Genomic DNA, 24,887 nt, shown 5'->3' with positions numbered 1-24,887 from the left:
AGCGAAACCCTGTCAATTACCCACAACCCCCTGCTCTACGTCACCGCGCTTATCTCGCTTCAGGCCGCCTCCGCCCGGCCAATCAGGACGGCTCGTTTCAAACAGGTCTGTAATTCTGTATCGAGCAGGACAGAATGCCGTATTTGCGGACAGCAGACTGCAGATTCTAGATTAGACGTTCATTAGCAGTGAATTAGGACCGGTTACCGTGGCGCACCACACAAGAACAAATAAAAAGGGAAATAAAAAGCGAATCAAAACGTAATTTAAAGCCTGTGATTAAAAAAAAAGAAAAGATGCAATTAGATTTTAAAAATAGTATTTTATGACATACCTGGGTTTGATTTTGTGTTTTAAAATATAAATAAATCCCTTATGTTATTGCCACAAATCAGTCACAAATGTGACGCAACAAACAAACAGCAGCTCAGCCCACACAACCCGCGAAACATCCCATAATATTACAGCGTTCCCCACCTGTTTATCTGGCGCACAAACACATAAGCAGCACAGCACTACCTGACAACAAATATTATGCCAACGACTCTTTATGACCAGCGTTAATTACTGTGCTTAGCTGACAATCATGGCAAGGCTTATTCAAGGCAACTAAGGCAGACGCTTTATAATTGGTGTTATATCCACAGAAGCAAGACAGGTATATATACAGAGTGTGCCCTGCTAAGGATTGATAATGCAACCATCTAGTTACAACCCCCTTATCTGAAACACCACACTAGTGTTTGTTTATTGCAGGGGTGTGAAACTCCAGTCCTGGAGGGCCGCAGTGTCTGCAGGTCTAACTCCAGTCCTGGAGGGCCGCAGCATCTGCAGGTTTAACTACAGTCCTGGAGGGCCGCAGCATCTGCAGGTTTAACTCCAGTCCTGGAGGGCCGCAGCGTCTGCAGGTTTAACTCCAGTCCTGGAGGGCCGCAGCATCTGCAGGTTTAACTCCAGTCCTGGAGGGCCGCAGCGTCTGCAGGTTTTACTCCAGTCCTGGAGGGCCGCAGTGTCTGCGGGTTTAACTCCAGTCCTGGAGGGCCGCAGCATCTGCAGGTTTAACTCCAGTCCTGGAGGGCCGCAGCGTCTGCAGGTTTTACTCCAGTCCTGGAGGGCCGCAGTGTCTGCGGGTTTAACTCCAGTCCAGTCCAGTTCCCTGCACTCAGTATCCAATTAAGGCCTCGAGTCCGTGTGTGGACTCTTTAGCCCAATCAACGACTCGTGCTGAGACACACCAAAAACCAGCAGACACTGTGGCCCTCCAAAACTGGAGTTCGATGTCCCTGGTTTATTGTAACGTTCACACATTTCTCAAGCAGTGTATGACACAGGGAGGTGCGGGGGCGCACTCCCTTCCTTAATTATCCCTGCTGAAAAATCAGCTGGAACACGCCGACAAACCCAAAATCTCATCACCAGCCCCCCCCACCCCCACCCCCTTAAGGTCAGAGGTCAGGGACACTCACCACCATGTTGTAGGCTTCGGGGACGTCGATCTCGAAGTGGAATTTTCCACTCTGGTAGTAGCCTTCATCTGCGGGGAGAGGAGAAGAGGGTCAGCACGTTAGCGGGTTAGCGCATTAGAGGGACTCCAGCATCCTGGGGGCCCTCGTCCTTCAGAAGCGGAACTGGGGCAGGGTCGTCACGGGGGGCCTGATGGAACAGCCCGGAACAGGACATCCACACTAAGGGGCCAGCCTACCTGCTCATTTCCAGCTATTAGTTTCGCCAGCTGATACGAAGTCACCCCCTACCATTCAATCTATGCTGCATATTTGTTATTATTTTATTCATTATTTTTTCCCCGGGGGCACTTACTCCACGTTTTCCTCACTGTGCATGTGACAAGGCATGTGCCCCAAGGATACAACTGTGTCCTTGCATGGTGAGTGAAACTATTTCACCACTTCCTGGTGTCCTATTGGTGGAATCCTTACTTTCCACACTTATCCCAACAGCCCAGCCCAGCCCAGCCCAGCCCAGCCCAGCCCAGCCCAGCCCAGCCACCACCAACCCCCCCCCCCCCGAACCCAACCGACGCCCCCTCCCCCTTTAGCAGAGGTCAGAGGTCACAATGAGAGAAATACAATGCACTGCGCTCCTTCTTATTCCCTTAGGGTAAGTTCACCCTGTTAGCACAGTAAATGATTTTAACCTTTGACCCCCGTTTGAAGGTTATTGAGCTGAAACTTCATTGTTTGGGTTTCACATCTGACACCCTGAACAGGGGGCCAGCCTCTCAGCAGTTTAACCCCTTTAACGGCAAGCTGAAACAGTTAGAGCAGCACTAGCTTGTGCGATATGATGTATGAGGTATCTGTGAGTTTAATTGCCATTCGTAGTTTGTTTTCCCAGAATATATACTCTAAGAGGTGTGCGTATGGTTATGAAGAATAGACTAAATTGAGGGAAAAGTCAATTAATTTAATTTTAAAGTTAGTTAAAGTCTTTAGAGGACTTAACTGAACACTCTCATGCTGACGGAACGATCGCTCCTCGTAACTGACGGCAACAGAGCTCTAGAACGCCGACTCAGAACTTTGAAAAAGCATTCCAGAACCGTGCTCTTCAAAGGGTTAAGAGACCTCTGGCATGGAACTGCACAGCCGATGAAAACACACTGCCTCAAAACGCCTCAGCAAGGGTGACTGGAGGGCAGCGGGTAGGCAATATATCACTGCACGGGTTGGCTTTGTTGTAAACAATGCAATAAATGTACATCCCAATATACATGCAAAAAAAGGTTTCTGTGGAGCAGAAATTATCTTGGCAGCCCAACCATCTATAAACAGAATTCATGCTAACACTCCACACACTGGAGAAAAACTGTTGTACACTGTGTATCCATTTGGCATTTCCTTACCGAGCTGTAAAATACAGTAGTAGAGTGATAGATTAATTAATCCGTTCTATGTTAATAGCCCCCTGAAGGTACAATAAGCTTACAATCACAGCTTCTGGCGTGGAGGAGAAGGAGATACACGATGCAATATTAATAGAGCGTGTTAAAAAAAACTGAAACTGTGATTTGAAATGTCAAAAGCAGCCATTGGCTGTGGCAATTTTCAACCAATGAGCTTGAATTATTGTACAGCTGTACAATGTTTTGGGACAGGCCCCGTCAACTGTATATTTTTAACCCCAAATTCAAGGACTATAAACACAGACAGAGGGTGAGTCAACGTGTCTGTGAGCCTTTTTCAATGATAGGAAGGGATTTACAACAATGTTTTTTACACAAAAATCTTACCTATTGTACCTTTATACCTCCCTTTGTAACCTGGAGCCCAGAACGAAATCGGGCTGGGCCCAGAAAAAAAAAATCCAGCTGTAGGAATGTTTCCATAGATCCCGATCCAGTGGGCCAAATGGAACAGTGATGACTGACTGCTGATAAGGGGACCGTCAGCCAACATGCTCTGGGAGGTTAAGAGCCGACTGCAAGCCAGAAGCGCCCGTAATCCAAAGCCAAGCAATCCCATGGTATAAGAATCACCAGAAATAGGTCCCATGTCACAGATAATATCCTGTTACAATAGCCTCGGGTCGTTTAGACACCGTGAGATCGGACACTCAAGACTGCTCACAATGCAGAGAACTGACACGGGCGTCACAAAGGTTTTTGAATTATATGCTTAATATCTTTTTTTTTTAATAGGCACTTTTAATAGCTAGAGCCTGCTGGTTTCCCGGTTATTTAATGACCCTCTCCGACATATACACAGGAACATGACAGGCGTTTCAGTAGCGCTCCACTTCACACCAACGAAATGCAAATTCCAGAAGATTACAGGAGTGGAAAAAAAGCTCTTCGGCAGCCATTTTGTGTGGTGGGCTCGGGGGGAAGTGTAGCGAACGATTTCCACGTTTCTGGTGCAAACGGAGGAGAAGAGAAAGGCCTTTCTCGAAAGCGAGATGTTTTTTTCACTTTCTCGTTTGAGATACGAAGTCAGAAACATCGCAGGAGACGGGCATATTCAAGAAAAGGTTCATATTTTTCTGTCCCCACTGGGGGGTTGAAGAGCGGGGCGGGGTCGAGGCAGTGCAGCCGAAGGCACCACTTTTGTCGGGATCATTACGGAGACGGGAGACGGGAAGTGCCACCGAGCCACGTAATGTCTGTCTCTCTCCCGCTCGTTAGCACGGACCGGGGCGAGCAGGCAGGCTGCCAGGACGAAAATAAAACGCAAAGAAAACAACGCAGAACTGTACTGTACACCGCTGCTGTTTCCGGTGCCGTCCCTCACTAATGCTCATCGTGCTCTCTCGACACTGCGGCTCCTTTTGCCGCCTAAAATTCAGGCTTATATTCCATTTCATGGCGGCACGGATGGTGCTGTGGGTAGCACCGCCGCCTCACAGCGAGGAATCCCCGTCGGCCGGGGCCTCTCTGTGCGGAGTTGGCATGTTCTCCCCGTGTCTGCGTGGGTTTCCTCCGGGTACTCCGGTTTCCTCCCACAGTCCAAAGACATGCAGGTTAGGCCGATTAGAGTCTAAATTGCCCGTAGGTATGAGTGTGTGAGTGAATGGTGTGTGTGTGTGCCCTGCGATGGACTGGCGATCTGTCCAGAGTGTATTCCTGCCTTTCGCCCAATGTATGCTGGGATAGGCTCCAGCCCTCTGCGACCGTGTTCAGGATAAGCGGGTTAGGATTATGTCTCGTTGCAATCGGGGTATTATAGCTGCCAACCGTGGTCTGCTAGTTGGTAAGTTGATGTCTTCTTCAAGGGTCCCAGTTGTATCTGTATGGTCACGCTAGGACTCGGAACCATACTGTCCACTAGGGTCCTCGCCACACTTGTTCCTGTGTTTGATCTGTACTTTGTTGTACGTTGCTCTGGAGAAAAGCGTCTGCTAAATGATTTGTAATGTAAAGTAGTGTCATTTACAAACATAACCTGTTTTGACGTTACTTTAAAGGTACGATAGGTAAGGTAATAGGTACGATTTTTGTGTTAATACATTGTTACAAAACCATTGTAAATCTATTCCTATCATTGAAAAAGGCTCACTGACATGTTGTCTCACCCTCTGGCTGCGTTTATAGTCCTTAAATTCGGGTTTCAAAAGATGCAGTTTATGGGCTGGCAATCGTATAGCTGTACAATAATTCAAGCTCATTGGTTGAAAATTTGTTCTAATTGCCACAGCCCATGGCGTTTCAACGTCAGTGCATTTACTGAGAAGGGGGTGGGATAAACAGTGTTGTGGTTTGAAGGTGTTTGTTGCTGCTATTCCTCTCTTGACCGTTAGAAGTCCGAAATTACCTATGGTACCTTTAAAGCACAGATTTATCTGGCAGAATTCCTAATTCTGGGTAATTATAGAGCCTGAAGTTGAAGTGTTATTGTACCGCTTTCCCTTAAAATTTCAGTATTGCAATGCTGCATGGTTTAATACAAATGCAGTTGTTTTTTTTTGTTTTTTTTAACTACACTGCATTTTGTTAGAATTTCATGCATCATAACACTTCTTGCCACATATTTCCCTGTTCCCTAGTTCAAACACACAAGTCACCAGACATCTCAGCCTCCGGGAAAAGTTCTGCAGTGCTACTTCCTGCAAGTACACAAATATAATTTACAATGCTCCAAAATACATGGACTTTTGAATTTCATAGTAATGCTCATCAGGATACTATCAGTATGCATGATGTAGAAACAGTGTATTAATTGGCATCTAGTTGCAGCGATGTTCATGATGATTGTGTGATACGTAGAAGTAAGACAACATCACAGTGTACAACACTCAAACACAGGCTTAATTCACACCAATTCACACCATTCACCATTCACACCAATTCCGTCACACCCAAAGATGACCATGGACTAATGCAATAACAATAAACATAACAGATACATAGATGATACATAGGTCATATGCCATCAAGAAAAGGATCAGTAACTGATCATAATTACATTACATTAATGGAATTTGGCAGACGCTCTTATCCAGAGCGACGTACAGTTGATTAGACTAAGCAGGAGACAATCCTACCCTGGAGCAATGCAGGGTTGCATTTAACGTTCATAGAATTCATGATACCGTTGATATAATTGTGACTATACTTCTGAGGAGTTTGCAGTTTTGGTCCGTGAACGACTGCCAGATGTCGATAATGGAATCGCAACCGTCCGACCACAACCGGACGGACCTCAGACGACCGGGAAGCAACGAAATACCCCCCGCAACAGGACACAAATTATTTACGTCCCAGACAGCCGCATGAGAACCGGTCAGCTTCAGAACGCAGCGCCCTCGGCCAGGGACGAAGAACGCCTGATCCATTATTGAGCTGTCCAGAAAGGGAGCATGCCACCTCGCAAATGGCTCTGGTTAAGGTGGATGAATAAATAACACAGGAATTCAGCAGACGCTTCTATCCGGAGCGACTTCTCAAGCAAACAAGTGAGAAGATCAGAGTACGGAAATTCCCCCGAGGGGGTGGTTTACTGACCTAAGCACAGACTTGATTGAAACTCGTCAACTAATGGCAAGAACAAGACTTCCCTTGAATGAGCATTAAGTTAAAATAAGTAGCCCTGAGTAAGGCAAAAAAGATGGGTGAAATTATACTCTTTTTGATAGTACCTTTAAATTCTGAAGCCTCTTCACACTGAACTAATTACTCTCCAGGGAACAAGCCCGAGCCGCAGAGAAGGCTCCTTCCATTCCTACACGTCTATACATCCCTTCCCATTTAGGAGCCCAGCGTGCATGGGGGGAGGGGGGCTCCCTTAATTGGCTTCACATGCCACCGTGCAGCGCACCCAGGAGCCCAGTGAACCGGTAAGCAGAGACAGGTCTCCAGATCATATACCCGTGTCTGAATGGCCAGATCAGACAGTGGAGGCGGGTCTCCAGATCATATACCCGTGTCTGAATGGCCAGATCAGACAGTGGAGGCGGGTCTCCAGATCATATACCCGTATCTGAATGGCCAGATTAGACAGCGGAGGCGGGTCTCCAGATCATATACCCGTGTCTGAATGGCCAGATCAGACAGTGGAGGCGGGTCTCCAGATCATATACCCGTGTCTGAATGGCCAGATCAGACAGTGGAGGCGGGTCTCCAGATCATATACCCGTGTCTGAATGGCCAGATCAGACAGTGGAGGCGGGTCTCCAGATCATATACCCGTGTCTGAATGGCCAGATCAGACAGTGGAGGCGGGTCTCCAGATCATATACCCGTGTCTGAATGGCCAGATCAGACAGTGGAGGCGGGTCTCCAGTCCACTGGGTAGTCAACACCAAGGGGTGAAAGGTCACCAGTGGAGCGTGGTGAGGAAGCGTACTGAGAGGTTGTGGCTAGTGAGAGAGCTGCAGTATTAAACTTTATTTAAATGACCCCCTTTTATTTAAACAGGTCTCACTGAGGTCAAGATCTCTTTTTCAAGAGAGACCAGTGAACAATCAAGAGTATTTTGAAACGTAGGTCCACACAGGTCAGACATGTATTAAGATACGGCGTTCACACCTCGGACAGCAGTGGTCAGGATGGGAGAGGACCACAGCCCGAACTCGAAGAGCGGAGGTACCAGTATCACTCAGTATCACTCAGTATCTGCCAGACATGGATGATGGGGGTTGTGGAAAGAGGCCCAACTTTCACAGATATCCAAGAAATACCCTTGCAGGGTGGTCCAAAGTTTGATCAGCGGTACTGGCCAGTTGAATCAAGGCGGCCAAAGGGCCAGACTGCCCTGTCATTCTGCCCCGACCCCAACACAGCTCCTCCACCAAGGTTTGCCAAGCACAGTCAGTTCACCAGGCACGTTAACTGCGCACACCCAGAAGCAGGCAGCCCGTTAGCCGGTCTGCGACGCTGTTGGTGGGTTCTTTGTGACTGTTGGGAAGCTTTGGAGGACCAACCTGATAATGAAATCTCATTAAAAAGAATAAAACTTTTCCATAAACATTCTTAAGTGCCCCTTGGCGTGGAAAGAATGCAATTAGCCAATTCTTTGATTGCGGGCACCGGGGTTTGATTCTAATTGGAATGAAACGGTCACTGTACCCGAGGGAAAAGTATTCGACACAAAACAGGTTAAATAGGACGCTGTGTTTAAAGAAAGCACTTTAATCTGCCTCGGAAAAAGGAATATGCAAAAGGACTGGTCTCCCCTTCAAATGCAGCGAAGGTTGATTAATTGAACAACATTAAGTGAAGGAGTGTTTGCTCATGTGGGACTAATTCATGAATTTGGCGAGAATTTTCAGGTGAACAGCAGCGCTGCCTTAAACAGGTCTTAACAGAGGGCACCGTCTTCTCCAAGCTGATTCCCGGTCCGTGACAGCCAAATAATATTGTTCCAGGCCAAAATTTGACAGGCACTCAAATTGATCTTAACCTCCACAGCCAGTGATACCCCCCATTACACCTTACAGTTACTTTGCTGACGGTTTTATTTATGAATTTGGGGTTAAGGGCCTTGCTCAAGGGCCCAACAGCTGCACGGATCTTCTCGTGCCTACACTGAGGTTCAAACCACCAACCTTCCGGGTCCCAGTCTTGTAACTTAGCCACTACTGTAGGCTACATGCCCACAAAATGCTTTTTAGAAAGACGCTTTACAGAGTAGCTGAAAGGCAAACACCAGACCTGAACCCCCAAAATACCAAGTGAGGTAGTGGAAAAACCCTCAGATGGTGGAGGGAGAAGAAACTACCCAATGGGAAGAAGTCTCATTACATTACATTACATTAATGGCATTTGGCAGACGCTCTTATCCAGAGCGATGTACAACAAAGTGCATACCCATAACCAGGGATAAGTTCGCTGAAAGACCCTAGAGGGAAGTACAATTTCAACTGCTACCTGTACAACAAAGATAAGGACCAGGGCCTATTTGAATTTTTTCTTTTTTTTTCTTTTTTAAACAAACAAATAAGCGAACAAACAACAAAGCAAAAGTGACCAAACTTAACTGGCCAAACACTGCTTACCTAGCCAACTAAAAATACAGATACACAAAAAAGTAAATCACAAGTCTCAAGAGGAACCCGACTATAGAGGGAGGAGCCCATCCTCTGCTGGGCCGGCCTGTAGCGTAGTGGTTAAGGTACATGACTGGGACACACAAGGTCGGTGGTTCTAATCCCGGTGTAGACACAATAAGATCCGCACAGCCGTTGGGTCCTTGAGCAAGGCCCTTAACCCTGCATTGCTCCAGGGGAGGATTGTCTCCTGCTTAGTCTAATCAACTGTATGTCACTCTGGATAAGAGCGTCTGCCAAATGGCAATAACGTAATGTAATAATGGCCTCAAACCCGCAGTGTCTATTGCTCTGGAGGTAGCTGTTCACTCCCAATTCTCTTTTTCAGACGTACAAGTTTTCTTTTTTTTTTTTTTTAATATAAAGTGCTCGCTGGTAAAGTAGAGGGAGCCCTGGCAGAAGCTTAGCATCTCAACAATGTACAAACTTCTAACTGACATTTCTGACAAAAATAAAATTGTGTCAGAAATAGACTTTATATAAACATAACCAAACATTTTGATTTTGATATTGAACCAACACCACAGATGGGGTGGGGAGAGGGAGAAGGAGAAGGAGAGGGAGAAGGAGAAGGAGAGAGAGAGGGAGAAGAAGAAGGAGTGGGAGAGGGAGAGGGAGAGGGAGGGAGAGAGAGAGGGAGGGAGAGAGAAGGAGAGGGAGAAGAAGAAGGAGAGGGAGCGGGAGAGAGAGGGAGAGGGAGAAGGAGAAGGAGAAGGAGAAGGAGAGAGAGGGAGAAGGAGAGAGAGAAGGAGAGGGAGAAGAAGAAGGAGAGGGAGAAGAAGAAGGAGAGGGAGCGGGAGAGAGAGGGAGAGGGAGAAGGAGAAGGAGAAGGAGAGAGAGGGAGAAGGAGAGAGAGAGGGAGAGGGAGAGAGAAGGAGAGGGAGAAGAAGAAGGAGAGGGAGGGGGAGGGAGAGGGAGAGGGAGAAGGAGAAGGAGAGAGAGAGGGAGAGGGAGAAGGAGAGAGAGAGGGAGAGGGAGCACACACTGCATAGAGGCACCCTGTGGAAAGTGCTGAGCGACAGGCGGAGAGTTTTAACACTGCTCTGTGTATGGAGCTCTCGCGGGCTGTGGTTAGGCAGGTTTGGGCGGGGCTCCCTAACGCTCTGCTCATTCAGAGAGCTGCTCAACCCCCAGAGGCTCCCTAACGCTCTGCTCAGAGAGCTGCTCAACCCCCAGAGGCTCCCTAACACTCTGCTCATTCAGAGAGCTGCTCAACCCCCAGAGGCTCCCTAACGCTCTGCTCATTCAGAGAGCTGCTCAACCCCCAGAGGCTCCCTAACGCTCTGCTCATCCAGAGAGCTGCTCAACCCCCAGAGGCTCCCTAACGCTCTGCTCATTCAGAGAGCTGCTCAACCCCCAGAGGCTCCCTAACGCTCTGCTCATCCAGAGAGCTGCTCAACCCCCAGAGGCTCCCTAACGCTCCGCTCATTCAGAGAGCTGCTCAACCCCTCAAGCTCCCGGCACTGGTGCAGCCCACACACGCACTTTCTCACGCACTCTCTCCCGCATGCACCTTATCTTATCTTCGCACTTTCACAGTCTTAATTTATCTTTTATTTCATTGTTTTAATTTATTTTCATCCACCTTAAATGCATCTTAATGGATCTCTGCTTTTTTAAATTTGTAACACTTTGAGCTGCATTCCAAGTATGAAAGCTACACAAATAAAAGTGTATTGTTATTATTGTTATTATTATTAACACTACACATTGACTATGACGAAGAGCGAAAAACGCACACAATATCACCGGCAAACACTTAATCACAAAACTATTCACAAAAGGTAACTCATCCATTATCCTAACCCGCTTATCCTGAACAGGGTCGCAAGGGGGCTGGAGCCTATCCCACGCAAACACGGGGAGAACATTCAAACTCCACAGAGAGGCCCTGGCCAACGGGGATTCGAACCCAGGACCTCCTTGCTGTGAGGCGGCAGTGCTACCCATTGCACCATCCGTGCTGCCAGTACTGGTAATATTGAATAATATTTAAAAAGTAACATTTTGCAAAGAACAACAAAACTGTTTTTTTTTTTTTTTTTTATATACACACAGAGCAATGACACCAACAAACGCCACAACAGTTTTTAAACAAAGAGAAATGACGCCAACAAACGCAAAAACTGTTTTTAAACTGAGATATATAATGCCACAAACACCAAAACTGTTTTCATACACAGAGAAATGACACCAAGCAATGCCACAACTGTTTTGAAACAAAGAAATATGTCAACAAACACCAAGACTGTGGTTATACACATTGATGATGCCAACAAACACCAAAGCGCGGTGTTTAGGAATGCAGAAAGAACACCAACGAACACCCAAACTGTTTCTCAGCACAGAGAAACGACAGAAGTCTCTCAGACACATAAAGTTGAGCGGTGCGATGTGTATAAATCCCCGGAGTTAACAGGCACTCGAAAATCCTGTGTGCGCAGGGGTGGTTTGTCTTCTGCAGTGCCGTTCCGCTGCAGATAAGAAAGAACAAGCTGATATCTGTGAGACTGCAGTTCTGCTTTTCAACCTGGGCTCTGCCAATGTAGCCTGGGGCAAGGCAATTAACCCAGAACTACTTAAGCTGAATAAACGGATGATATCTCTCCGTAATGGATAATCAAAAGGTACAAGCTATGCCGGTTGCTCCGGATAAGCAGGGATAAAGGGATTGACTAGACCAGATATTTCCCAAATTTGGTTAATAGGTCCCCCCCTTCGCTAATGGGACATTCCTCGATGACTGCACTACTAATTCCACAGCATTGTATTTTTGGGTTTAGTGGGACTTTTTTTCCCCTTCAAACCCTGGATGTGTTGTTGTCCCCCGACCCCCTGCCTGTGTGCTGTCCCACCCCGGCATTGTCTCACTGCCCCCCCCCTCCACCACGGTAACCACGACACTATGTACAGGGGTGTAGCGAGTACAGGGGTGATTGCAAGGACACAATTTTGGCTTGGGCCCCACTGCAGAATTGCCGCGCCTCTTTAACCGACCTCCACGGGCCAGCTGAGGGACGAATGGCGCTACGCTGGCCCACGCGACCACCTTAATGGAGAAATCCACGGCTCAGGAAGTTTAACAGCGGCCCAGCCGTCACCCGGGGGGGGGGGGGGGATTAAACTGAGGGGAGAGGGGCGTTGCTCCGGCCGGCGACCTCACCCCGAAAGGGCGGCACGGAGGCACGGTGGCGTCTCGGAAAGAAGGTCACAGGATCGAATCCCGGCGTGGGCCTTCCCGCGTGGAGTTCGCCTAGAGTCCCCGTGTCAAGTTTCCTCCCAAAGTCCAAAGTCACGCGGACAGACTAAACTGGCCCCAGGTACGGGCGTGCGAGTATGCCCTGTAACTGCCCAACCCGCAGACTCCACCCTTCTGCACAGAATGAACCCGCAGACTCCACCCTTCTGCACAGAATGAACCCACTGACTACACCCTTCTGCACAGAATGAACCCGCAGACTCCACCCTTCTGCGCAGAATGAACCCACTGACTACACCCTTCTGCACGCCACGAGGAACAGAGGATTCGGGAGGAGGGAAATGGGGAGGGGGGGGCACAAAAAACAAAAGCACAACAAGAAAAATCATCCCCTGGGTGACAAGCGAATTCACTGCATCGCTGAGCGAGGAAGTTAAGAACGCTGCTCACCTGAAAAACCCCAAAACCCGCCATCTCAAACCCTGGGCGAAGCACGCTAGCCACAAATCTCCCTCCCCTCAAGGCCGAAGGTCACAACGAACACACTTGTTCACAGAGAAGCACATCGGATAGCACAACCGCGGGGCCTGCACGGAGAAGTAAATCCACCCCTTTCATGCGTTTCGGGTTCTACTGGACCTCAGTGCCGATGGCTTCAGTGGTCTGTAGGTGTAACCGCACGGCCTGGCGACACGCCTTATTTCACTGCTGTGTACCAGATACTAGAGGCTCTTGAAAAGCGAGTTGCCACGGTCTCCCGTTAAGACGCGGATGAAGACGCGGTCTGTGTCGAAATGCTGGTCTGGTTCGCCGTAAAGCTGAGTATCTGTATGCTCCACAGCTGGCATCTGACTGAAGAAACGGGCTTGGGTAACGGGGCTTCTTTTTATCTTATTTTATTTTTCTAAAAAGGTTATGTTCAAAATAAAGAAATGCATCCGTGAAGTGGGTCGGTACTGTTCCAGGGCCCTGTTCCGGCTCCATTCCTGACACAACAGGGAGGATAAACGAGCAGAGACAACACCAGTGTTCTCAGAGCTCATTTGTAGAGGCTTAACGCGAGACATGGGGCCGGGTTCAAGCCCCTCTTGGGCCCCTCTTGGGCCGCTCTTGGGCCGCTCTTGGGCCGCTCTTGGGCCCCTCTTGGGCCGCTCTTGGGCTGCTCTTGGGCTGCTCTTGGGCCCCTCTTGGGCCGCTCTTGGGCTGCTCTTGGGCCCCTCTTGGGCCCCTCTTGGGCCGCTCTTGGGCTGCTCTTGGGCCCCTCTTGGGCCCCTCTTGGGCCGCTCTTGAGCCCCTCTTGGGCTGCTCTTGGGCCCCTCTTGAGCCCCTCTTAGTGCACGGGCTGGAGTATTACAAACGCAAGCGCTTCACGAGCGCCTGTTTCTCAAAGCGCTTCGTCACAAATTCACAGAACCTTTCTCTCGGCACACCTTTTATGACAGACTATGAATAAAGAACTTCACAATTATGACTTATGGCATTAGAGAGGGAGAGGGGGAGGGAGAGAGAAAGAGAGAAAGAGAGAGAGGGAGAGAGAGAAGGGGAGGGAGAGGTGCTGTCATGCAATGGGTAGAGAACTGGACGATTCCCCCAAAATAAAAAGTTGTGCAAATTGCTCTGGATAAGAGTGTCTTCTAAATGCTTGTAACATAATGTCATGTCATGTCATGTCATGTAACACAATGTATAGCAACGTAGCGTAACGCCGTATAATGTCACGTAATGTAATGTTGTGTAATGTAAGGGGAGGGGACTGTATGGGGGAGAGAGGGAGGGAGGGAGGGAGGGAGGTTACCGGGGGACACGGCCAGCTGAAAGGAGTGAAGCTTGTTCACGTCAGGGAAGTTGAGCTTGCAGGTACCTGAGGAGAGAGCACAGGAGGGTGATGAGGAACAGCAGCGTAAACTGAGGCTAGCTCCGACCCGCTCTCAGACAGCCACACAAACGGACTGAGCCTCTGTTCTGGGGTGCTTGAGCTTGCAGCCCCTAATGACCGACTCTCCACAGCAATAAAAAAAGTATTTTCAAGTGCTGCCCGGGTGTATTAGAGAGACTCGGTTATTTTTTTTACATAACAATAAAGCGCACAGCGAGATCCTTCTACTCGCTGCGTGCCACATGTGCACCAAGCCAACACACAACACAATCAATGCAATTCAGTTCTATTTGTAGAGCATTTCTTATAGAAGTGTTAGTCACAGAGACCCTTTACAGAGTAGTGGAAGAGCAAATCCGACAAAAGAAACACTCCTTTAAAAACCAATTACCTGGAGAGGAGATTCATACGTTTACCAGGAGATGAATACATTTACCCTGGTGCTTTTTTCTAAGACGTTGGCCTTGAGGGCTTTCTTTCAGGGTACATGGGTACATTAAACAGCACCACCCAGAGACCGGTTAGCTCCTAGTTATTCATTATTTTTCTTCAAGACGCGGCAGGAGGGAGAGCCTGTCCTCACAGTCAGCTGTATGATCACGTCTAAATCGCTCCCACAACCGGTCTGCGTGTGGCGCAATCCCGAAACGTGCTCCACCTAGTGTTCAAACTAGTGTACTGCAATTTTACATTACACGTCCGTCATTGAGCAGACGGTTTTGATCCACAGAGATTTACAAGTGAATACTTTCCTCAACAAGAGAAAAGCATTAAATCCATGAATAGAAAAACACGCATGGATAGCAGTTATAACCAAAAACAAAAGTCATGGCAAGTTCTTTTATTTTAATATGGGGAAAACAAGAGGAAAAGCCAAAGCAAGCAGCTAAACTTCCTGTAGTGTTACGTAGTTACGTGCTTTCCTTTAAAAAGGCCAGTGCGAAACAGAAAGGGCAGACCGGCTTCCTCTGAGTCGGCTGCTTTTGGGAGGGGAGGGTACGATCGAGATGCTTACTTGGAAGGTTGGCTTCAAGTTCTGCAACTTCTGCAAAAAAAAAAGGAAAAAGAAGAAGAGAAAATAAGGATTTTTAGTATAATAAATATAGAAGCGGAACGAGAAAACTGTTAGCACATCGTTTACACCTACGCCAAGTGCCAAATGACCCCCCCCCAATCATCTCTCTCACCCCCACACAGAAAGAAGCTCCACTACGTGCATACTTTTATAAGATCGCAATTCATGAATCTCATCTGTTGCTGTTGTATAAAGTTCCACAACTGATTTAGCCACCCGAATCCCAGCCATGCCATTTCAGCTGAAAGACCTGTGAAACTGGAGCTGTGTAGTAATGCACGCACACGCAGACACACAAGACAGACATACAGACAGACAGACACACACACCGAGACACAGACACATGCACACACACGCACGGGTCCCATGAATGAGCCCCCGGATGCTATCTGAGGCCCTGGACGCAGGCAGCTGCCTTAGACCTGCCACCGGACGGGGAGCGGGGTCGCAGAGCTCAGGGTCGCAGAGGTCCCTCCACCCCCAACTGCCCCGTCAGTCCGGCCATCCAGACACACAGACACAAACGCGCACGCGCACGCACACGCACACGCACACGCACACGCACACGGGGAGCGGGGTCAGAGATAAAAGAGCCCCTTCCCTCGAACACCAACCCCAACGCCCCCGTCAGTCCAGCCATCCAGACACACAGACACACACGCGCACACACACGCACACACACGCACACGCACGCACACACACACACACCGGGAGTGGGGTCAGAGCTAACAGAGCCCCCTCCCTCAAACACCAACGCCCCCGTCAGTCCAGCCATGCAGACACACAGACACATACGCGCACACACAGACACACGCGCACACAGACACACACAAACACGGGGAGCAGGGTCAGAGCTAACAGAGCCCCCTCCCTCGAACACCAACCCCAACGCCCCCGCCAGTCCGGCCATCCAGACACACAGACACACAGACACACACGCGCACACACAGACACACAGACCCACACACGGGGAGTGGGGTCAGAGCTAACAGAGCCCCCTCACTCGAACACCAACCCCAACGCCCCCGCCAGTCCGGCCGGCCCGTGACGGATGGCTCCACTTTGACACGCGGTCCCCGACCGGCCAAGTCCTGGCACACAAGCAGGACCGTTTCAGTGCGGTTATCTCCACCACCGGGGCTGATAACAGCCCCATTAACAGCCCCCTGTCCCCCGGTCTACCTGACAGGGGTGATTAAGGGGGCGCGAATCGACCACCTCCAGGTGATAAATAGTCAGGACATCCTCACTTCCTGTTTGTGTCACCAGGGAGTCTCCATGGCGACGCGGTGGTTTCCCCGCCGCAGTGGGTGACTACCGCTCGGTGATCTGATGCGGTGAGAGAACGTCTCCAGGCCAATAAAGAGTGACCGTGTGAGAACAGAGTGATAACAGCACTCAGCAGAATAGCCCTCAGCATCCCGGCCAAACGTCCATCCATCGCAAATCTCCCAGGAGTCTCCACCTGCACAGTCTGTTTACTGTATGTGTATTGGCGGCCTGTAGCGTAGTGGTTAAAGTAAATGACTGGGACACGCAAGGTCGGCGGTTCTAATCCCGGTGTAGCCACAATAAGATCCGCACAGCTCACTTCTGCCGGATATGGTTTTCCGGATGGTTTTCCGGATCCGGATATGGTTTTCCTGAACAACAAACCTGGTGAGTACTCTACCGTTACCATACCAGTGCTTTACCGTTCCGAAGGCCAAAAACAGTCAGTTAAGATGCTTAAATCTGCAAACTCATTGTAAACTTAAAGTTATTCTACAACCTGCTACGGAGTAAGAGAAATTTGATTTTATGAAAAAAAAAAATTTATAATAAATAATAATTAATAATTTGTATTTCGCTGACGCTTTTATCCAAAGCAATTTACGGTTGATTAGACAAAGCAGGAGACAATCCCCGCAGGAGCGGTGCGGATTTTATCTTGGCTGCACCAGGCTTCCCGTTCCCAGTCATGTACCTTAGGCACGATGCTACTTCAGGGTTTCTTGACCACAAACTGCCTGCTTTAAGGAAATGTTTTCTGCTCCAATCGAATCCTGGCCAGCTGTCAGCCGCAGAGACGCATCGAAGCGATCAGCGTGCCCGCGGGGGTAAACGCTCACCCAGACTTCTGCAATAGCACCGTTCCCCACCCCTCTCCCCGGGGATTCTGGGATGGACGTTTGGGAGGTCTGGGGTCTGGGCGAATCGAAGGTGCGCTCGAACGCCCCCTCGCTAAAGCACGGGGGGGGGGGGGGGAGCGTCTGTGTAGGATGACAAACCCCTGCAATCGACATGTCAAACACGCCAGAAGAGGAAGACGGCGCGCTTAAGGGTTGACCGGTCATCCGCTTCTCCACACTCAGCTCGTCCTGCGCTAACAAGCCCGGCCCTGTCACACCGTCTGACAGACACTGTTTCCATGAGCATGCTTCCCTGTAGAAATGCCTCTTTTCTCGCAGCGCTAACACAGAGATCTTTGTTACTTTGTCACGCTTTCCCATGTTGCTTCAGACACGCTTGACAGATTAAAAAAGAAGAAAAAAAAAGGAACATTTTTGAAGGCCTCTTGCTTCCCCCCCCCCCCATTTCTGATGCTCACTGAGTCTGCTCTCCAGTCAAAATCCACTTGAGGAGAGTTCCTTTAGGATGTGATGGATAATGAGAGAGGAGAGAGTTCCTGTAGGATGTGACTGATAATGAGAGAGTTCCTCTAGGATGTGATGGATAATGAGGAGAGTTCCTGTAGGATGTGATTGATAATGAGAGAGAAGAGAGTTCCTGTAGGATGTGACTGATAATGAGAGAGTTCCTCTAGGATGTGATGGATAATGAGGAGAGTTCCTGTAGGATGTGATTGATAATGAGAGAGAAGAGAGTTCCTGTAGGATGTGACTGATAATGAGAGAGTTCCTCTAGGATGTGATGGATAATGAGGAGAGAGTTCCTGTAGGATGTGATGGATAATGAGAGAAGAGAGAGTTCCTGTAGGATGTGATGGATAATGAGAGTTCCTGTAGGATGTGATGGATAATGACAGGGGAGAGTTCCTGTAGGATGTGATGGATAATGACAGGGGAGAGTTCCTGCCGCCTTCTTTCTGAATGACTCACCGCATATACAGGATGTCACAGGCATAAATAAAAAGAAATGCAGTCTCTCGCTCACACACACACACACACACACACACACACTAAAAATAATCTCACACAGTGTATTTTTATCGCACGCACGCACGCACGCACGCACGGGCGAGCGGTTATTTTCCGCATCGTCCAAAAAAAATCTGGCCCCAACGGAGACGTGGCTTCAAACAGCGAAATGAGCGCAGACCTCGAGCGCTGGGAATGACCCCCGGCGCGCTCCAGTGTGGGTGCTGATTACTGGCAGATTGAGCCTGACTGCAGGAGCACAGCAGGCTGAAATCACGCACAGCGTTTTTTGGGTGGGGGGGGAAATTATGAATGTGGAGGAACCGTTATCCCAGAATGCTGCACTGTCGGGTGAAGTGTCTGTCAGCATTATCGGCTAGCCGTGGCTTTCATTCACACAAATTCACATGCACAGCAGGTGAAGAGTAAAGTAGCCTTGCTCAGCGATGCTCTGCCCTGGTGTACAGACTGTGACTGGAGCCTGCAACACTAACATTGAGGCTCATGTTAAAACATTTAGCTCACACACTTCTACAAAGTGTCCAATGGCAGAGCCCGACCCGAGAATCGAACCTGCAACCTGCCGGTGGCCTTACTGCTAGGCCAATACTACACTACCGTAATGACGATTCCAGTTCCCAAACACAACATGAACACAAGCAACAAGCCAACCAAACACAAACACAACGCTGAAACAGAACGTGATCCCTGGCTGCACAGAACAGGGTCTTGAGGGAGAGTTAATGTTGTTTATTTCTCTCTCTCTGTCCCAAGATTCAAGATTCAAATGTGCTTTATTTGCATGACAAGTGAATTGTGTTGCAAAAGCATTGGCAATAACAGCAGTATAGTAATAACAACCACCTTGCGCCAAACACAAACATAGAAAAGTGGGGGGGAAAAAACTAACATCTCTCTCTCTCCCTCTCTCTCCCTCTCTCTCCCTCCCTCTCTCACCCTCTCCCTCCCTCCCTCTCTCACCCTCTCCCTCCCTCCCTCTCTCACCCTCTCCCTCCCTCCCTCTCTCACCCTCTCCCTCTCCCTCTCTCACCCTCTCTCTCCCACTCTCTCCCATCACCTCATCTCAACCATAACACTGCAGGACTGCTGATGTTTACTTTATATGCACTGAATTTACTTATTTACATTTCTGTTTTTTTGAGTCCATAAAAAATTTCATCTGACACAAAATGCAGATTGCATTGAATTTAACTGAAGTAATGCGTGTCACAGTTTACTCGAACAAACGATGTTTTCCTGACCACCTGAAAGGAAAGAGGTTTCCACAGCATCTGGGCCGATAACAGGCCGGCCTTGGCCCATCCTGTACAGCTACATCATTAGCAGACCCTGAACGAGCATCGACAGTCCGGCTTTGTGTTTCTGTGGATGAAGTGGATTTAGACAGCTTGGGTTCCTTCAAAAAGCAGCTAAAGATTTTGCACTCTTGGAGATAGAGGCACGAAAAGTGCCTAAAAAGGTACAAATGCTGGTCACTGGGGCAGCGCGGCCGTAGGTACATAAAATGGTGCTTCCGAGCCAACCTCAATTTGCACCTTTCGAGAGAACCTTTCTGTGAGCGTTTCGGGGACAAGACGACAGGCGCAGGGCGGTGAAGTCATCACACTCCTGCCAGGAAGAGGGAGACTCTGCTTTGGGAACACCAGAGGTCTGGAGCGACACACCCCGCTCCCCTGCCCTGCGGTTCCCTATGGTCCGACTGCAACACCGGCCCGGGAATGCGTTAGGCGGGGGGAACATGAGGTTGCTGGCTTGGAAGACCCTTCCCCCCCCCCCCCCCCCCTTCCCTCCATAAGGGTCCGGTCAGGACGGGAGCTTCTAGGAAGAGACAGGGAAAGCCAGAGCCTGGAAGCCTGGAAGCCTGGAATAACGACTAAACGATTAAACACGCCGAGAGCCCAACAAGAGCGAAAATATCAGAGCGAAGGACTAGAAACCTGGCAACCTGCCAACCAGAGAGAGAGAGAGAGAGAGAGAGAGAGAGAGAGAGAGAGAGAGAGGGGGAGGAGAGAGAGAGAGAGAGAGAGAGAGAGAGAGAGAGAGAGAGAGAGAGAGAGAGAGAGAGAGAGAGAGAGAGAGAGAGATAATAAAATGGTGTATTTTAATGAAAGCATCTCATTACAAGAACACATGGCCAAAAAAAATGAGACCAAACTCCTTCATCCTCTTAACCCGAAAAAAGACAAAAACAGCGAGAGGGGGGAAGGAAGGAAGGAAGGAAGGGGGAGAGGGGGAGAAGGGGAAAGGGGGAGAGGGGGAGAGAGAGAGAAGGGGGGGCCAGAGCGAGAGAGAAAGAGAGAGGGAGAGAGGGGGGGGGAGAGAGAGAGGGTTGTTACTGTTTTTTTATCCCCACTTATCTATGTTGTTGTTATTACTATACTGCTGCAATTGTCAATGCTTTTGCAACACAATTCACTTGTCGTGCAAATAAAGCACATCTGAATCTTGGGACAGAGAGAGAGAAATAAACAACATTATCTCTCCCTCAGGACCCTGTTCTTGTCAACCAAAGTGCAGCCAGGGATCATGTTCTGAAAAATGATCATGTTATTATCAAAGTATCCTCATTCATTTGACATGAGCGTGTGCAACTTGAACATTATTTAAAAACATCAATAATATTTAACTTTAAAAATAATTTTGAAATGATAAATAAGTAAGCTATGTATATGTGAACATTACTGCACAGAATGTTTAGGCTAGTTGAACTGAAGACCCAATTGTCAATTACTCGGTCGTCGCTCCACCTGCCTGAAGGACCCGGGATTTCAGTCCGACCTGCACACTCGCACTCTTTGGGCCCTGGCTCAAATATCCCTTCAGTCCTATCCTCTGGTCTTTTCCACAACTCTAAATATAGACCCTCCCCGGACCATAACACCAGACTCTCTGACTCTGACTCTGACTCTGACGAGATTCAAGCCAAAGTTGACCATAGCTGGCAGGTAATAGCTGGTAATAACTGAGGGGGGATGAAGTAAGGAAGATGACGGTTGCATTGTGGGACTGAGGAGGACCTAACCTTTGATCAGTAGCCGGTCCCGGATGGACACCCGGTGGGAGGAGTCAGAGGGGCCGCTGGGGGCGCGGCCTGCCTTCCCGCCATCATCCCGCTTCAGCTTACTCGCCAACGTCAGCATGGCGCCCTCTCTCTCACCTGGGGAGAGAGGAGGAGCGTCAGGACCCACTGACTCACTGACTCACACTCACTGACTCACTGACCCACTGACTCACACTGACTCACACTGACTGACTGACTGATTGACTCACTCACTCACTCACTCACTCACTCACTCACTCACTCACTCACTCACTCACTCACTCACTCACTCACTCACTCACTCACTCACTCACTCACACACACACACACACACACACAAACACATACACACACACACACAATGAGCCCTTTGTCTCAAGGCCGAGGCAGACCTCCGGAAGAAGCCCCATTAGCAACCAAGACAGTTAGCGGAAGTGCTTGTGACCAAGATGACAGCAAGCTTTCCCTTCGGGTGACCGGGGGTGCAGCGGACACACCCGGGGACTCCTGCTGCTCCCTCTTTATCGCGTACCCTACCACAAATCTCCAGGACGCCGACGCACACAGAGCCTGTAGCGGTGGTGCTAGCCGTCTGAGAGCCGCACAAGGCCTGAGGTCATGAGGTAACGGAAGCCCGTTAGCGTGGCGCACACATTTTCACCAGGGTCACGTTCGGCCCCGACGAGTCAGGCGAGACCCCCGACACGCCCACCAAAAAGGAGCAAACGTACCTTTTTGTAAAAAGTTGCACACCGTTGGGAGAAAACGTATCGTTCAACCCGGAAACCGTAGCAAAACGTTGGAACGTGCCCCGGTTGTTTAACACAGATCAGCCGCTGTTTTAACACAGATCAGCCGCTGTTTTAACACAGATCAGCAGCTGTTTTAACAGATCAGAAGCTGTTTAACACAGATCAGCCGCTGTCAGATCAGCCGCTGTTTAACACAGATCAGCAGCTATTTAACACAGATCAGCCGCTGTTTAACATAGATCAGCAGCTGTTTAACACAGATCAGCCGCGTTACTGCACATGAGCTGGGAACGAGGGCAGCCTTGGAGCACTACAAATATATACACACATTACAAACATACACACACATTGCAAACATACACATACACACGCACGCACACACACACACATACACATTACAAACACGCACACACAATCCATAAGGTATTAAGACCACGTTGGATTTTCGATGTCATACAAACTACAGCAGGTGGTTTGACAATGAACACAAAAACATCAAATTACACAATCAGATTCAGAATGTTTTTCAGAAAGCTGGATTCTTTTTCAACAAATAAAGGTAAAGGACCTTGATTAGCTATGTCCCACTGGATATCTAAACCACAATCCTCAAGATCAAAGTAGGCCTATATCACTATACTGTACATCCCTCAATCCATTATCAAACTACTGTATTCCGGGTCAGGGTGGCTGGAACCTATCCCAGCATGCACCATGCAGGAATCCATCACGGCACACGCACACATACCTACGGGCAATTTAGACCCTCCAATCAGCCTAACCTGCGTGTCTTTGGACTGTGGGAGGAAACCGGAGTACCCGGAGGAAACCCTTGAGGACACAGAGAGAATTCAGCATTGATACTAAATGATGAGGGAGCGCCAAGCATATACACAGGTCAGCTCCAAACAAACCCGGAAAACACTTCCATAAATGGCTGGCATTTATATAGCGCCTTTATCCAAAGTGCTGTACATGTGCTGTTCTCATTCACACACTCACACCAACGGCAACTGGCTGCCATGCAAGGCACCAACCAGCTCATCAGGAACATTTTGCTCATTTTGCTCAGGGACACTTTGACCCACCCAGGGTGGGGGTTCGAACTGTCCCCTGCACTCAAATCAAAACATTTTTAAACGACAACAGTGACTTCTGGATCATTTGAAGATACAGACCTAGCATGTTACTTCACTCTCCTTCCATCAGACCACAAACTGAAAATAAAGGTCATCTGACTTGTAAGTCAAGACTGAAAAGGCCATTTATTGGGCCGGTTACACAGACATGTATTAAGCTTAGTCGTGGACTAAATTGAGTTTTGCACAGAGGATCTCCATAGAAAGTTAAATTTAGTCCAGGAACATGGCCATTCACCCTGGCCTGCAGGGCTGTCGTGTCACCATACACTGTTTCCCGCTGGAACATGGAACTGCCTGAAATGAACATAGTGTGAGGATGCCAGCCATTTGAAACAAACCTGGAAAACCTACAAGAACACAGGATTTCATGGCCATGTAACGCAATTAAAGATGACACTAATGTTGTATTTTTAACCAAAGCAACTTACAGTTGATTGGACCGAGCAGAGGACAATCCCCCCCTGGAGCAATGTGTGGTTAAGGGTCTTGCTCAAGGGCCCAACGGGCAATCAGTTGTGCTGATTTTATCGTGGCTACACCGGGGCTTGAACCTTTCTGGTCCCAGTCATACTCCTTTGTCGCTAGGCTACAGATCCCCCCCCCGGAATGCAACTATCTTCTGAAAGTGTTTTAAAAACAACACACATAACCAATAATAATAATTTGCGTGTTTGACATTAGCAACTGTAAACTCTGAACAGGTGCTGATGGGCTGCCCCCTCTATGTTGCTAAGGAAAGGGCTCCGCGAGCTTGCATACGGGTGTCCGGAGAGCCAGAACGCAAGCCCAGCCGGGCAGCTATCAAATGTCAGAGAGACGGCAATATTAGTGCCCAGCCCAGGCATTCCTGCCTGACCCCATCCCCCCAGCTGCACCTGCCAACACAGAGAGAAGCCTTAGCTCCCCTCACCCCCTCACCAAGCACAGTGTCAAACAACAGCTTGTGGAATTAGCCTATGCTGTGAAATAACACGATGTCGGATAAACCATAAGCCCCGACAGACACGGAACAGCTGCATTAACTACAGAAGGGGGGAGGGACTGCATTGCACCACGGCAGGCCGCCCCGAAACCTGCGTGCCCGCAACTTCGCACAGCTTTCCCTACCACTGATACACATGACATGATAAGAGCAGTTAAAGCCCTTGAGTGAGAACAAACATGCAAGGTGGATCGAAGATCAATGTTTTGTAAAAAAAAAAGGGCAAATGAGTAGGATTAACGTAAAAAATGTGTCAGCTTCGCAGTGATCTTAGGCTCAAATAAGTTCATGTCATCTCAGTAATTAATTAAGTAAAAAGTTGTTTACAGAGGTGTCACGCAATCTGAGTGAGCTCATTTATAGTCATAACACATAGATGGCTATTAAAGAACTGAACGAGGTAGAGGGTGCAATCCCTTATTCTTTAATCAACAGTAACTGCTACTGTGAGTGCATTGACATCAGAATAACTATTTAAATAGGGAAAACTTGCTGGCTATCTATATCAAGCCAGCTGTGGTTCGTCAGAATATTTGGGCTCCTAGCTAGCTTGTGAGCCAACTGCCGTTAGCTACCTGACATGCAAGATCACCTTCTGAGTTTTAAGTTACACGAATAGCATTCCCATTTAACAATAGTACTTGACAGTTAGAAACGGCC

The 24,887-nt window shown here is 48.7% G+C and overlaps 1 protein-coding gene across 15 annotated transcripts in view; it reads right to left on the bottom strand.

Moving 5' to 3' along the window:
- Positions 1-24,887, bottom strand: part of ube2f (ubiquitin-conjugating enzyme E2F (putative)) — a 57,465-nt gene that overhangs the window by 31,990 nt on the left and 588 nt on the right. For 14 of the 15 annotated variants that reach the window (XR_009708353.1, XR_009708354.1, XR_009708357.1 and 11 more), the window contains exons 2-5: positions 21,334-21,468; positions 15,091-15,120; positions 13,995-14,060; positions 1,467-1,534 (exon numbers count right to left, since the gene is read on the bottom strand). Coding sequence is in view for 2 of the 15 variants with exons in the window: in XM_061236468.1 (XP_061092452.1) it covers positions 1,467-1,534; positions 13,995-14,060; positions 15,091-15,120; positions 21,334-21,451 (282 nt within the window). In the remaining 13 variants the exon portion in view is untranslated. Of the gene's footprint in view, positions 1-1,466; positions 1,535-13,994; positions 14,061-15,090; positions 15,121-21,333; positions 21,469-22,851; positions 22,915-24,887 lie in introns of those variants that run through there. The other variant, XM_061236470.1, reaches the window with a different exon arrangement.

Source organism: Conger conger, chromosome 3, assembly GCF_963514075.1.
Source record: "Conger conger chromosome 3, fConCon1.1, whole genome shotgun sequence".
Taxonomy (NCBI): domain Eukaryota; kingdom Metazoa; phylum Chordata; class Actinopteri; order Anguilliformes; family Congridae; genus Conger; species Conger conger.
This window is presented reverse-complemented; position numbering and strand designations above follow the sequence as displayed.